The following is a 16801-nucleotide window of genomic DNA, read 5'->3' on the forward strand; positions in this document are numbered from 1 at the left end:
ATTACATATTTTATTATTAATAATTATTAAGCCATCTATTTATGTTCTTATCAACGAGTAGCTAATAAAAAATAATGCTTTGTAAATGTTTTACAACTAGTTACTTAAGCATTTACTTACACTGTATAAATGCTTTACTAATGCTTTATAGCGTGCAGTTAATATAAAGTGTTACCGTAATTTTCTATTCAAGATAGTACAAGTAGGCTGCCTATTTTGTAGTCCAGTCACTTTGGATGTAAAGTTCTTATTTCTTTTGTTCTGGCAGAGGATTGCATGTACTGAATTTAATTAAAGAAACTACAGGAAAGACTGAGGCTGAAGCATCGCATTGTTAGAAAGAAGCGATTAGCGACTTCGACAACGCCATGCAGGGTTTGATGGCCTCCATGCTGGTGCCCGCTAACATGTAGCTATGAAGGGCTCATTCTAATGCCGTGTTCACACCGGGCGCGACGTGAGCGACAGCAGCGACAGCAGCGACAGGTTGCCATGTAATCCAAGTCACGCAGCGCGACGTGATGGACGCGAATGAAGCGATGCGAATGAAGCGACGCGAGTGAAGTGTTTTTGAGCGATTGGCGCGTTTGTGGCGCGATATTGCGTCGCATCACGTCGCGTTGCCCTCCTCCCCAAGTTGAAAAATCTGAACTTTTTCGTCTTGTCGCGCCGCGATGACCAATCAGGGACTGAATATGTAGTGACGTGGAGATGTCTGGAGTTTGACTGAAGATGTAAACATGTCCTGTCTCTGGTAGCCAGCCTGTTATGTCTCTTTTGTCCTTTATTTCACAATTATGACAGAGTTTTTGGAGTGAGCAGCAGCCCCCCAGCAGGGGGAGCGGAGTTTCTTTCTCTTGTCATTTTACATGCGCGCGCAAGCGAATCGTACGTGGAGATTATTGTACTTATTAACTACACAGATGTATAATAAAACAAATGGTGACTGGTTTCTAAGCACAATTATGACAGAGTTTTTTGGGGAAGAGCGAGCAGCGGCCCCACAGCAAGCAGCGGAGTTTCTTTGTTTTGTTTTACGTGCGCGCGCGAGCGAATCGTCCGTGGAGATCATTTTACTTATTAACTACACAGATGTATAATAAAGCAAATGGTGACTGGTTTCTAAACACAATTATGACAGAGTTTTTTGTGGAAGAGCAAGCTGCAGCCCCGCAGGAGGGGGAGCGGAGTTTCTTTTTTCTTTTACGTGCGCGCGTGAGCGAATCGTCCATGAAGATTATTTTACTTATTAACTACACAGATGTATAATAAAACAAATAGTGACTGTTTCTAAACACAATTATGACAGAGTTTTTGGAGCGAGCAGCAGCCCCACAGGAGGGGGAGCGGAGTTTCTTTCTTCTTTCTTTCTCTTTCTCTTTACGTGTGCGCGCGAGCGAATCATCTGTGGAGAATATTTTATTAATTAACTACACAGATGTATAATAAAACAAATGGTGACTGGTTTCTAAACACAATTATGACAGAGTTTTTTGGGGAAGAGCGAGCTGCAGCCCCACAGCAGGCAGCGGAGTTTCTTTTTTGTTTTTTTTAATTGTTTACATGTGCTTGCGTGAACGGGACAGGAGGTCCTCAAACTGGGTCCCGCAGAGGTGGAAGGACCGCTGAAAGCGGCCGTCATCCAGACGCAGCTCCTGTAGCAAATAATGATACTCCCCGAATTGGGAACGTCTCATGACATTTGTCAGCTTTCCACAACAACTCGCTCCGTGTGATCAAGGTCCATCATGTTAACTTGACTGACAGCCGGAGCCGGTGAGCGGAATGAAAGCTCCTCCTATTTGAGGATGCAACGGGGTGAATTTTCGCAGCAAAAGCAGAGCGACACACCGGGCGATGGTGGCGCGTCCATCACCATGCGACCCCCGCGAATTTGTGGCGTCTGATCGCGCCCGGTGTGAACGCGGCATAAGGTCTACTCTGTCGGTAGCATGGCCCAAGCAGAGGGTCATCCCTTTGAGTTTGGTCTGCTTGAGGTTTCTTCCTCAAATCATCAGAGGGAGTTTTTTCCTTACCACTGTCACCTCTGTGCTTGCTCTGGGGGTCGGTAAGGTTAGACCTTACTTGTGTGAAGCGCCATGAGGCAACTTTGTTGTGATTTGGCACTATATAAATGAAATAAATTGAAATTGAAATTGAAATTCTAAGCTAAGGAAAATATATTGATTCATTTTTTCAGGTAATTATACATTAATGGTAATTATGCACTATGAATGTTACAGTATTTCCACAAATAAACGCCAATATATCCTACATACAGTAGCTTTAAGCATCACACATTACAAAAAAACATTATTTTCCACTGGCAAAACACAAAATCCTGCACATTCATTATTATTATTATTATTATTTTGCCTGATTTATATCTATCTATCTATCTATCTATCTATCTATCTATCTATCTATCTATCTATCTATCTATCTATATATATATATATATATATATATATATATATATATATATATATATATATATATATATACGTATATGTATAGATAGATAGATAGATAGATAGATAGATGTGTGTATACTGAGAGAACAAGAGCGAGAGAGGGAGAGATACACTATTTTCCAGTGTTAAAGCGAGAGTGAAACTGCATGAAATTCCCCTTGAACTGGAGTCACTTCAAAATTTGACAGTTTCTTCCTTGTCCCAGGCTCCACTCCTCCACCATGGTTTATGAAGATCAGTCTGGTAGCTCTTGCGTAATCCTGTTGACAGTGAAATAAACAAACAGGGCCAGCAAAGTGACGTGTCTTTGTCTTGGCTGAAGTCATCAGAATACCATACAGACCTAAAAGCCTGAATTTTAAGTGACGTTGCAGGGAGCACGGTGTGTCACGGCAACATGACAAACCCTCTGTTCAGTTTATGGAGACATAATGGAGGATAAGGTGACGCCAAAATCAGGAATATACTACAATCTCAAACAATAATCTGCTTGAAGAGAGTGTGAGGGAGACTTGGAACAATATCGTACACCTGATTACCCTTTTTGTCAGTGTGGTGATTACTGTATGAAGAGGAAACAGCATCTCTCCTTACAGCTCATTATGCACCTTTTTGTTTCTTTACAAAGACTTTTCTGTTTTTCCATGAGGCCCCTCAAACCAGCTTCCAGTGTTTCATTTTATATTCATGTGATGTGCAGAAAAGCCTGTCGTGTTACGACACTACTGGCAGACGTACAGAGAATTTGATTAAAAAAGACATTTGTTTCTCTGAGAGATGATTTGTGAGCTTGTGAACTCTTTGTGTGCTTAAAATCTGCTAAGTCTGTTAATGAGACATCATAGGAAAAATATTCTGCCTGCCACCCTTAACTGTCTTTGCCTCATTCTTTGCCGTCAGCAAATGGTTAGGTCAGTGCCCCCCGTCCTCATACTCTGCGTTACCCAGATCTTGCGTTTTATCTGTGTAGTCTTGTGTGTTTGTTTGTTTCAGCTGCTTTTGCAGCTGAGCAGACTGCAAAGAAGTAAATTATCAGTTATAAATCAGTTATTGTCCACTGACCTCCAGAAGGGCGACACTGAAATTGGTTGTGTCACGCCCCTTGTCGGTGCGGTAACTCAGTGCTTTCCATTATCACTTTCATATTGGATACATATGGTCTCTGCACCAAAATCTTGGATGAGTTTGCAAATGCATGCTCTGTGACCTCTGTGACCCTTATGACCTTGTTAATAATAGGTGATGGTCAAAACCTTGACCATGTGATAACTCATCAATGCTTTCAACAGTGGCGGCACCAAGGGGGGGGGGCTTAAGCCCACCCAATAATAAGCCAAGCCCCCCCTCAGCCCACCCCAATAATTCTGCCAATAATGTGACTAGCGACTGACATATTTGTGGATCTCAACTGCAGTTTTACGCTGAGAATGTCTCAGTATTGCGTAACTGAGCAAAGTGATGAATGTGTGTGTTCGGTGATCCACCAATGCTGAATCACCCTTCACAAACAGAATTTTCAGTTTTGCAAATAAACATTTATTTGTAAAAACCCACACACAAGTTACAAATCAGAAATTTGTATTGTGGATCACAAAGCACGTGTACAAATCAAACGATATTTGTAAATCACCCTCTGTGCATTATGTATGAATGAGACAAATTTAACTCCATACTCCAAAAATTTAGGTTTCCTTACGGCCACTCTTAAAACTTCACTTATCTTTATTTATACCTATGTGCAAGTTTACTGAACTTGCAATCATTCTAAGTGATGTGTGTGTGCATTGATACCACATTTTAGAGGAGCACGGGTGACTAAAATATATACCTTGGTATTTATAAAGCAATTTACTATATATTGTTCATTTCGATGACATTTTGTGGAGCCCTTCCAGCTTTTACCCCCCCCCCAACAAAAATTTCCTGGCGCCACCACTGCCTTTCAAGTATTATATTCATATCGGATACACATGCTCTTTGAAGCAAAGTCTTGGGCAAGATCACACGTGACCTTTGTGACCTTGTTAAAAGTAGGTTAAGGTCAAAACGTTGTCACTATATTTCCAGGTATTGCTTTGATATTGGATACACATGGTATCCAGAGCAAAATCTTGGATGAGTTTACACATGCATGCCCTGTGACCTCTGTGACCCTTATGACCTTATTAAATGTTGATGAGGGTCACAACCTTGTGCCTGTGATAACTCATGATGCTTCCAAGTATCATTTTCATGACGGATACATATGTTCCGTGGTCCACAATCTTGGATGAGTTTGCATGCAAGTCCTCTGTGACGCTTGTGACCTCTGTGACCTATTTAATAGTAGGTCAAGGTCAAAACCTTGTTGCTGCAATAGCTTGTCGATACTTTCAAGCATCCTGTTCATATCAGGTACACAGGCTCTCTGGACCAAAATTTTTGGCAAGATCACACATGCACAACCTTGTTAAAAGTAGGTCAAGGTCAAAACCTTATTGCTGTAATAACTCATAAACATTTCCATGTATCCCTTTCATATCATCCTAACCCTAAGCCAACATATGCTGTCTGGACCAGAATCTTGAATGAGTTTGTACATGAGTACACTGTAACAATTATAACGTCATTAAAAATAGGTCACAATCAAAACCTGTTTGTCACCATAACTCATGAACGTGGACTAAACTGAGACACTTTCATCTCTCTATATACTTTCATAATCTATGCATTAATAACACTTTACATAGATGGGAGCCACTTGTTTTGTCTTGATTTTACATCTCTTTCGTTACAGTGGGGGTCAGCGGCGGCGGGTTTCTCTCGGGGCGGCTCTGCTTCAGAATCCAGAACTGCTCATCCTCGACGAGCCCACCGTTGGCGTGGACCCTGTTCTCAGGGCCAAGTATGCACATGCATGGACCTTCACCAGAGATTCTTTCTGAGCTTTACTGCAACACCTACACATCTAAACCTTACCTTCCCATATGGAAAAGAAATATAAAAAACTTGCAAGAAGTTACATCAATTCCAGTAATAAATCTTTATGTTTGACATGTGTCGTGCTTATAAGTCTCAGTTTGATATTATACATATCTACTAAGGATTCTGTGTGTGGAATTACTGTCATATATTGTTCTTTTAAGTTCCCAATTTATATAAGTTACATATTGTACAAATTTACGAAGGATCTTATATCTGGTTTGACTGTCACATGCAGTACTTACAAGTTAAAAACTTTATAAAATTTATGTATATCTTTTCCATATGGGTTCGCTTTACCCTAACTCTCATCAAACATTACGTCTTAACACTAAAAAGTGATGATTAACCCTCTAACATCTTTTCTTCTCTTAAAAAACCTGCACCGCTAAAACTATGAGTACGGAAAACCTGATATTACTCAGGATTATTTTAAATATATTTTAAAAAAATGAATTAGATATCAATGCAGTTACTGACGGTGCTTTTATTTCTTTGTATCCGTGAAACTTTGAAAGGGAGAATCAGAAAATGTTTCAGAAAGCTTACAGCGCTCCTCCAGTTCCATTGTTTAACAGCACAACAAACTTGTGGCCGTTACGCTATAAGCCTCTGAGATGGGGATTTTAGGAAATCTATGTGACTAAGGGGCTGTAACGTTATGTCTTGATTTCTAATATCTGCTTTCTAGGATCTGGCAGCATCTGGTGGAGATTGTGAAGACGGGGAAGGTCTCCGTCATCATCACTACGCACTACATAGAGGAGGCCAGGCAAGCCAATGTGGTGAGACAACTACGCATAGAATGTCACATGAATGCATGCAGAAAAAAATATGAAGGAACAACTAAAATAAGCACATAATCTGCAGTATCCCACAGGACCCTGGGAGTAGGGTGACAAGTAACAGATTTCTGCAGAAGGCTTTTACAAAGCACAGTTAAGTAATTATGAGCTTTGACCTTTTCACCCCAAAACCAGTAGGCTTTTTCAGGTTGCCACACACATACCACGTTTGGTGACAATCAGGCATTTTGGAAAGAAAGTATTATCCAGTGCCCTTCACCTTTGACCTTTTGACCACAACATATACATGTTTCTTTGAGTCAGTATACCTAAAGGTGCCATGACACTTGCAAGAATTTGATCCATGCACTTGCACACAATCTGTCGTGCAGGAGAGCAAACTTGTTGTAAACTTGTAAACCGTTGTAAACTGTATGTGGCTTCATGCAAGTGTGCAAAGAAAATATTGAAATGTTCAAAATCTCTGTCACGCATTAATTACGTAAACTTCACGTGCGCAAACAATTAAAAAACACTGAGTGGGAGTGCGAGTGATTGCGTCAGCACACCGCATCAGAGTGCAGCTCGTCTGATTGATTATAACGAGATTTTAAATCTATCATAAACATACTTTTACAGCTGCTCATAAGACGGAATGAACATGCAACTGTTTTACCAAGCCATTATATATAATATAAACGTTACAAATAATTACCTTTTAGACTATTCCAAATGCATTTCCCACCTCATGAAGCGCACGAGAGAGACAGAGAGAGCGAGCGAAAGAGAGAGAGAGAAAGCTGCACCTGAAACTGTCCTCTGTTATTCTGGAAGCGATTAGAGGCATTTTTAGCAGCCAAACTGAGAGAAAATGATTAGTCCGCAACAAAATAATTATTTTACGTAAGCAGCATCCTGCAGCACAAAGCGCGGTGTCCAGCTGGGAACACAGTGGGTGGCATTGTCATGACTGACTGACTGACTGACTGGCTGACGGACTGAGAGACTGAATGACTGACTGACAGACTGACTGACAGACTGAATGATGGACTGATGGACTGACTGACTGACTTCCTGCACAAAGAGAAGTCTATCACACTGACTGCCCTGTGGTACAACTCTAAGAAGAATTCAAATAAGTGATACCCTGTATGCTTCTCCTTCAGAGAAAAACACTCGCTTCTTATCTGTGTATGTACATAATCATCAAATAACATTTAACGAAAATAGTGAGAAACAGGGTCGCAAACCAGTCACATCAGCATTTTAGCTGCAAAATGTCAAATATGTAATATATTGCACAATCTTGAGACTGTCCTTCCCCAAAAACAACCCTATAGGCTGTTTGTGCAAACACCATATTACAACATATAACGTTAACAATAGAGTTTGTAAAGACGAAGCCCTACGGAGACTTTCAGAGTGAAGGAATTTAACTGGAGGCAAAGTGAAACTCGAAATTCTAGTACTGTTATTTTGATGGAAATCCGCTGTTAAGCATGTTTACGTTGTCTGTGTCTGGAGTGAGCCTCATGGTGACCACATCAGCAGCGTCCTGATGAGTTGACATCAGATCTGACTGTTTATACGCCTGTCTGTTAGTCTGTATCCCCACATACAGTATTTATCCATTACAGTTAACAGCAACACAACATGAAACCATTTATTACAGAAAAATACTTTGGCTGATAATCTTTTTTGTGTATAGTTCCTAAAGCCATTAGTCAACCACAAATTATGTTTTTCCCTTTTTTTTTAAGTACTTAAGGCTTTCTGAGACACATACACCATCCAAGATCCTCAAACATGCAGAGATAGATTTTACATCTGTTTTAACGCATATTAATGTCAGCCACCCTCGGTCACGGAGTGAAAACAAGGCAAAAAACACAATCACACCGACTGACAGAAGGACAGAGCAGCTAACTGAAAGAATTCCAGCAGCTTGGAATTCAGCTGAGATTTTAATTGTCCCATGATGAATGAAAAGCTCTTTAAGAAGCTTTTCTGAGGCAGCAGGAGTCACTGAAAAATGCTGTGATCTGAACTTGGGAAAGTACAATGCACAATGAAAAGTAATAATAATAATAACTGTTGTGATCACTGGAGGGAGCATTTTGAAATGCCTCAATGGTCATAAAAATGTTCTGACATCTCAACAAGATACAAAATTACAATGTATCCATCCATTTTCTGAATCTGTTTATTCCAGTTAAGGGTCGTGGGCGGGTTGGGGTCTATCCCAGCGGTCACTGGGAGAGAGGCGCCAGTCTGTCGCAGGGCCAACAAACACATTCACACTCACATTCCAAAATGGAATCTTTTTTTCCTCAAAATTCTCCACACAATACCCCATAATGAGTGTGAAACTGTTTTTTATTTTTGCAAGTGTATTAAAAATTTAAAAATTAAGAGGAAATAGCAGTAATATTCCTACAAAAAGTATTTTGAGACTCACCCCATTTCAAGAAAAATGTTGTAATACTATAATAAGTCACTGTATATTAACCTCCCATATTGTACCATACAGGCTGCAGTCACTCATTCCACGTCAAACTTTACCCATAATATGTTTCAAAAATGTAAGAACTGATTTTTTTTTAAATATATTCTGACTTTACTTTCATCATATGACTTTTTCCATCTTAAAAACAAGACTTTTCATGTTCAAATAAAATGTGTTTTAAATCATTTTCCAACTTGTGTTTGAATAATACACATTAAAACATTGACTGCTGAGGACTAACAATGTCAGAATCACCTTAAAAACAGAAAATATGTAACACTTTAACGGTGTCTTCTGTCAGTCATGTGTGTAAGTATCTTGTGCTTTCTGCAGGTTGGTCTGATGCGGAACGGCTGTTTGCTGGCTGAAGGTCCTCCTGATGCAGTCATGAAGCAGCACAGTGCATCCGTGAGTGCAGTTTAAAATGTTCTGCAGGGGCTCTGGAAACCACTACTGACAGTTTATCAGGGGAAAAAAACAAATTGACAAATAAAAAATTTTTTAGAGTACATGTGTCAATAAGGCAAACACTTAAAACATCTCCAGTAATGATGCTACAAGAGGAAACAAATAAATAGTGGAGAACTTTCCACCTTAGCTGGTTCTATTATTGATCCGGTCAGCCGCAGTACAAATGGTTTCCTGTTGGTCAGATAAAAATACTTCTGTATTAAACCATTTGATGTTTCCCACTCTGAGAAACAGCCCTGCACCTTGACACAGACATCAGAGGATTTGGATGCTCTTTGTGATAAGTAAACACTTACTGATACCAAGAACAAATTGGTGACTTTTAAAAATTTTTCATCTAGGATAGATGATCAAACAGCTTAAGAATGATGCTTCATATTCACCCATTCACACACATACACACAGATGTTGCTATGCAAGATGCTCAACAGCACACCAGGAACAACATGGCAATTAATACTGAGATTTATTATTATTGCATCCATCCATCCATCCATCCATCCATCCATCCATCCATCCATCCATCCATCCATCCATCCATCCATCCACACATACACTCAAAAAACTGACTCATTGGATTGGATTTCCATCTAAAGCAATAAATAAATGTAGTAAAATAAATTAAATTATTTTGCAGGGATGTGCTTTTTTGAGTTGAGGCTACATATATTTATTAGATGGAAATCCTGCACATAATTGAATTGAGTTCATCCAATGAGTAATTTTTTTTGAGTGTACATACATACATGCATACATTTTCCTCTGCTTGTGCCTAACCAGCTACATCCTGCAGTTTCGCTGAAGGTGTTCCAGGTCAGAGTGAATTTCCAGTACAATCCTTCCAGCAATGTTCAGGGAAGTGGTGGAGAAGAAATAGAATAGAATAGAATAGCACCTTTATTGTCATTGGACATATTCATACATACAATGAAATCTGTCCTCTGTATTTAACCCATCCTGATTACAGTTAGATGCAATCCAACCACTAGGAGCAGTGGGCAGCCACAGTCCGGCACCCGGGGACCAACTCCAGATGTAGAGATGCTGCCTTGGTCACAAACAAAGAAAGGAGCAGACACTAAATAAGCATGTTTTTGAATGTGGGAGGAAACCGGTGTCCCCCCCCCTAAAAAAAGGTCCGCCCTGCCTTCACTGCACACGTGTCATTTGGGACCACAGCAGCACGTCTGAGAACGAGTCTCTACACCCAAAGCAATCAAATGGATTAATTATGATTATTAACCATCAGATGACAAGGTAAAAACTCTTAAATCATTCTAAAGTCAGTTTTAAGCAGAAAACAAGGCGATAATTGGCGAGTCGTTACTGGCACTCTGAAATGACGTAGGAGCTGCAGCAGCTTTTGTGCGCTCTGATCAGTCCACTGTCTGTAATGCTGAATTTATGTTGAAATGATTGTTGTACAAAAGCTTCAGATATCTGTCACTGAGACAGATGACGACTGGAGTGCAATTTTAAGCAGAAAGTAGGTGATAATTAGCGAAACGCTGGTAACACTCAGAAAGGACGCATGGGCAGTGAAGACAGGGCGGAACGATTTTTGGGGGGGGGGACCATTCGGTCAGCGACCCCGGAGTGTCGGGAGGAATCCCAAGCAATAATCATAAACAATGTAATAAACAATGAAGCAGAAACCCCCTGGCATGTGAAACACTGTATTGTTTGCATAGAGTTGACTTTAGCAATTTTATGATGAAATAATGCTGAATTTATGTGGAAATGATTGTTGTACGAAAGCTTCAGATATCTGACGCTGAGATAGATGATGACTGGAGTGCGTTTAAGCAGAAACTAGTGATAATTGGCAAAACGCTGGTGACACTCAGACAGGACGCATGGGCAGTGAAGACGGTGGATCGATTTTTAGGGGGGGACCATTCAGTTGGTAACACTGGAGTGTCCGGAGGAAACCTACGCAATAATAATAAACAATGTAATAAATAATGAAGCAGGAAACCCCTGGTGTATGAAACAGCATATCGTTTGCATAGAGTTCACTTTGGTGATTATAAGAAACAGGTTTGTGTGAGCAGAGCAAAGGAAACAGCTGGTCAGGAAACAGCATCGTCGCCAGAGGTTCATCAATTTCAAAGGTCTATAATCCTGAAATTGCTCATGTTGTTGAGTTCTTTTCATAGATGCTCCTGATTTCAGTGTGTGAGTGACTTGGTTAACAGCATTTTAATTGCATCCTTGTGGGACATGTCTGGTGCTGCCACCATTGCCTGCTTCTGATGCAGAGTAGCAGTGATGTGTACTCTGATTTATTTCTGCAGCTTGTGTCCATGGTCTATGATGCCTCCTTATCTTCATATTTCTATGCACGTACACGCTGCATTCATGTTGTCCACATTCTGTTGTGTTGCAGACCTTAGAGCACGCCTTCCTGCAGCTGTGTGAAATGTCAGACCAGACCGAATCTAAGCAGGGGGCCAGTCTGCAAGATGGAGTTTTGGAGAGTAGCCAATCATTTGAGAGTGGGCGTGACGAGAGCCGACCGATTCTTGCAGTTGGACCAACATCTGCGGACGAGCTTCCCAAATATTCAGGTACTGAATATTATATTGGGTACTGCGCATCCCGAAGTATAGATAGATTACAGTGCGTTCAAAGTGCAGCAGGATAGAATCACTAGACTTACTGATACTTTTGGATCTTCTGTTTTGCACCCGGCCTTGGAATATTACCGCTGAAGTTTTGATTTTATGTGTGTATATGCAGCGGACTGGAAGGTACGAGCCCGACACATACTACCGAAGTGTCGGAACGTCGGCGCTCTGATGATTAAAACCATGGTGCGGATGAAGAGAATGCCTGGGTGCGCCTGCTCATTGTCTGAAATCATTGATATTTTCTATCATAAATATTATTTCCTGCCAATATTTTCTGTGTGAGTCATATAAATAAAACAACTAACGGTCCTAAAGTTTGACCATTAGTCTGCTTTCTCTTCGCAGCTCCTTATGTTTCCAGTTCTTGCTGCCCGTCATTCAGATCTCTCTGATCTGTTTGTGCGTTGGAGGAGACCCAAAGGGGATCCGGGTCGCTGTGGTGAATAATGAGACCGCCCCCTCTGCATACAGCCAGTCACTGCTCTCCTTCTTAGACAACTCCAGTATCCATCAGGTATTTGGGTTACACTTGTCATTTGGCTGACGACCAGCTTAATTCATTTTTGTTTCCCTTTTTTTCAGCATGTGTAAGTTACAACAGTAAATAGGGAATGAGACACACACCAAAAAGTCACTCAGGTCAGGACTCAAACCTGAAGATGCTACATCATGTGGCTGAAACCACTAAACCACTAAACCATCAGCACGCCAGGACAAGCTCGATGGTCAGGAATTGTGTAATGTTGTTAAATCCAATGTAGAATTCTGGTGTTGTTCAGCCTCGGCAGAGGCATGAACCCTCCAGATGTCATAGTAGAGAAGCTTAAATCTTCGACTGGACTGGGTTGCTTGACGCGAGGACGTTTCGCTTCAAATTACAGAAGCTTCCTCAGCTAAAATTCTTGCTGTAGTAGTCTGACCAGAGCAAGAAGCTGAGGAAGCTTCTGCGATTTGAAGCAAAACGTCCTCGCGTCAAGCAACCCAGTCCAGTCGAAGATTCAAGCTTCTCTACTATGGAAACCACCTGGACAACTGAGAGCCTACACAGAAACCTCCAGATGTCCTTCACATTTTAAAAATCACTCTCATTCTTATATTGTTCACATTTATACGTGAATGGTTCTGTTAAAGGGTTTTAAGAGGACGGAACATTGGAGTCACCATTTAACTTTCAGCCATTGTTCTTTCCTTCACACAACAACAACAAACACACCATCATTTAATTAAAAAAAAATGATGAAATGGAAAGTGTGAAATTATGTATTTGGCATGACGCAGAAACTGTTGAGTATCAATAGAAGGTTTGGATCATTGCACAGCCTGCTGACACTGACTGGACCCACAGAATGTGAAATGTAAAAAAAATGAGGTGTTTGTTTTTGTCGTAGGTGCCTTTGTCCCACGCGGACGCCTTCACCGGGATCTACAACGGAGACTACTGGGGTATCATTGGCTTTGGTCAGAACTTCACCAGCTACCTGACTAAGAGGTGAGAAAATGAGGTGTCTCCCCCCCCTTAGGGTTCACTATTACTAGGGTCCACTGGCCCTAGGATCCACTAGTCCTAGGGTCCACTGGTCCTAGGATCCACTAGTCCTATTGGTCCACTGGTTCTAGTTTCCACTAGTCCTAGGGTCCACTAGTCTTAGGGTCCACTGGTCCACTCTTTATGTCATTTGATGCTCTATATTACAACCCCAAATTGATTTTAAAGTTCACAAATAAATGTAATACTTTCAAATAGCTAACAAACCAGGTCCAGTTTTGTTCACTTTACAAAAATAAACCATATGATTCTGTTGACATACACCATTAATCACCTTTAATTGTACTGTTGTTTATAAATCTGTTGAATTGAAAATCAACAAATAATGATCATTCATCATAATTAAATGAGTTCACACCTTTGTAACATTACTTAACCTAGGACTAGTGGAAAGTTACCAGATTTTATGGGGGAAGCTACAGAATGTATTAAAACGTGTTTTGTACCAGTGCTGCCAACTGTTGATGGAAAAAAAAAGGAAATGGAGGCATTACTTTTCATTCAACACTTGTAAAAACCCTCTGTGCAAGAAGTGTTGAGTATTTTTAATTGTCACACTTTTGTAACATTTCTTAATTTCTCCCCTGGTTCTCTCTGTAATATACTGCCCCCTTACCAAGAACCACAGCGATATATTCGTCATTTTGAATTGATTGAAAGTCATGTTGAAAACTAGGCCTGGGTCTTCACAGATGGTGTCCATCTTGTGAAAAGACGACAAAGATGGCTCGCACAACACTTTTATACAATGTGGGCGTTACAGTGGGTGTAGTTTAGTCTATATGTTACTGGCTCTCACAGATAGGGGGACCCCTCCCTGTATCTGAAAGTTGCACATGTGTGATGGAAGTGAAACTTTACTCTTATGTTTAAACTTTAAACCAGATCTCAGAGACTTCCAAACAAATAACAAAGCCGAATACTTGATCACTAACATAAAATAAGGAATTAGCACAGATATTATGTAACACATTACATAGCCTACTTTAGTGCAACATACAGCATACCATAAATGTAAAAACAACTTCAACATGCTCTCCTTAATACTAGGACTAGGACTAGTGGACCGTAGGACTAGTGGACCCTAGGACTTGTGGATCATAGGACTAGTGGGAAGTTCGCTAACCTTCAGCTCAGATATAGATGTTCAGCCAACAGCTGTTGCGCAGTAAAGAGCAATTTAGGTGCACAGGTTGTTTGCACTTTTATTAAACTGTGTTAGTTTTTCCCCATTCCTCAAAGCTGACAACAAATGATGATGAATCAGTCGTGGAGGGTAAAGGTCAATCGTTATTTAAAGTGTGAATCAGCTTCGTGCCTTTGTGATGTTTGGGTTGACAGTCTGGTCCTGCCTGTCACAACCTCACCTGTGGGCAGGTCCTGGCTTATTCTGCCATGGTCATGTGACACTGACAGCTCCAACTAAAGTAAAGTCTCTTCAGTCTCGTGACAGCTGCTGGATGACAGAGAGGATCAGGTAGCAGGTTCAGATTTTCCTGTAAGGTCATATGAATGTTCCTCGTGCTCAATAACATACAGTAAATTTTATGCCGTTCTTTAACCTCTGATCAGCACAACAGAAACTCTGAGAAACACATGCTGTGGCTGGAAATGTATGTAAAAAAATTGTAGAAAGTATAAAAAGTCAGAAAAACACAAGGATTGTTTTTTGAAGTCAAGGAAAACCTGCATGCTCTACACACCATGAACAATATAAATGTTCAAGTAAATATACATATGTCAAGGAATGGTGTTTTTGACTATGTGTGACATCATCATATGAGTATGACGTCTGTGTGACATCACTGTGAAGTCATTCATACCAAGTCAAGTCTGGGAGCTGCCCTTCACCACACCATATTTATACCCGTCATCCATGTAGGCTCCTCGGTTGTTAAGATATACAAAAAAAATTGTTTTTGGACCATGTTTTTCTTCCAAAATCTAATCTACCTCTGCATTTACACAGCGCTTTTCCATCTGCATCAGACGCTCAAAGCACTTTATAGTAACACCTCACATTCACCTCAATGTCAGGCTGCTGTCATACAAGGTACTCAGTACACACTGGGAGCAACTAGGGGACTTTGCCCAACGGCCCTTAGTTACTTTCTGGTCAGGCTGGGATTTGAACCTGGGATCCTCTGGGCTCAAGCACAATGTTTAACCACTAGACCATCACCTCCCCTCCCCCTTTGACAAAACAAGCCCCCTTAAGGGCAATTCTGGGGTCAACTTATATGCAAGTTTGGTGGAAATTGGCCGAAGCGCCTCTGAGGAATAGTGAAACAAACTAACTAACTAACAAATGTTTCTCAAATTATAGTGCTATGATGATATTAAAAACAAACACTGGGGAGGTGATGGTCTAGTGGTTAAAGCGTTGGACTTGAGACCAGAGAATCCTTGGTTCAAATCCCAGCCTTACTGGAAAGTCACTAAGGGCCCTTGGGCAAGGTCCTTAATCCCCTAGTTGCTCCCGGTGTGTAGTGAGCACCTTGTATGGCAGCACCCTGACATCAGGGTGAATGTGAGGTGTCCTTTTCTCTCAAAACTTCTTGAAAGGGTAGTTGTAAAACAGCTAACTGATCATCTGCAGAGGAATGGTCTATTTGAAGAGTTTCAGTCAGGTTTTAGAATTCATCATAGTACAGAAACAGCATTAGTGAAGGTTACAAATGATCTTCTTATGGCCTCAAACAGTGGACTCATCTCTGTGCTTGTTCTGTTAGACCTCAGTGCTGCTTTTGATACTGTTGACCATAAATTTTATTACAAAGATTAGAGCATGCCATAGGTATTAAGGCACTGTGCTGCGGTGGTTTGAATCATATTATCTAATAGATTACAATTTGTTCATGTAAATGGGGAATCTTCTTCACAGACTAAGGTTAATTATGGAGTTCCACAAGGTTCTGTGCTAGGACCAATTTTATTCACTTTATACATGCTTCCCTTAGGCAGTATTATTAGACGGCATTGCTTAAATTTTCATTGTTACGCAGATGATACTCAGCTTTATCTATCCATGAAGCCAGAGGACACACACCAATTAGCTAAACTGCAGGATTGTCTTACAGACATAAGACATGGATGACCTCTGATTTCCTGCTTATAAACTCAGATAAAACTGAAGTTATTGTACTTGGCCCCACAAATCTTAGAAACATGGTGTCTAACCAGATCCTTACTCTGGATGGCATTACCCTGACCTCTAGTAATACTGTGAGAAATCTTGGAGTCATTTTTTGATCAGGATATGTCATTCAATGCGCATATTAAACAAATATGTAGGACTGCTTTTTTGCATTTACGCAATATCTCTAAAATTAGAAAGGTCTTGTCTCAGAGTGATGCTGAAAAACTAATTAATGCATTTATTTCCTCTAGGCTGGACTATTGTAATTCATTATTATCAGGTTGTC

The 16801-nt window shown here is 40.6% G+C and overlaps 1 protein-coding gene across 1 annotated transcript in view; it reads left to right on the forward strand.

The window, feature by feature from the left end:
• abch1 (ATP-binding cassette, sub-family H, member 1) overlaps positions 1-16801 on the forward strand; it is a 63266-nt gene that overhangs the window by 28983 nt on the left and 17482 nt on the right. The window contains 7 exon segments of the mRNA XM_034185139.1: positions 5251-5358; positions 6127-6220; positions 9060-9134; positions 11587-11767; positions 11940-12036; positions 12176-12344; positions 13219-13319. Coding sequence (XP_034041030.1) covers positions 5251-5358; positions 6127-6220; positions 9060-9134; positions 11587-11767; positions 11940-12036; positions 12176-12344; positions 13219-13319 — 825 coding nt within the window.

The sequence above is a fragment of the Thalassophryne amazonica genome, chromosome 13 (genome assembly GCF_902500255.1).
Source record: "Thalassophryne amazonica chromosome 13, fThaAma1.1, whole genome shotgun sequence".
Taxonomy (NCBI): domain Eukaryota; kingdom Metazoa; phylum Chordata; class Actinopteri; order Batrachoidiformes; family Batrachoididae; genus Thalassophryne; species Thalassophryne amazonica.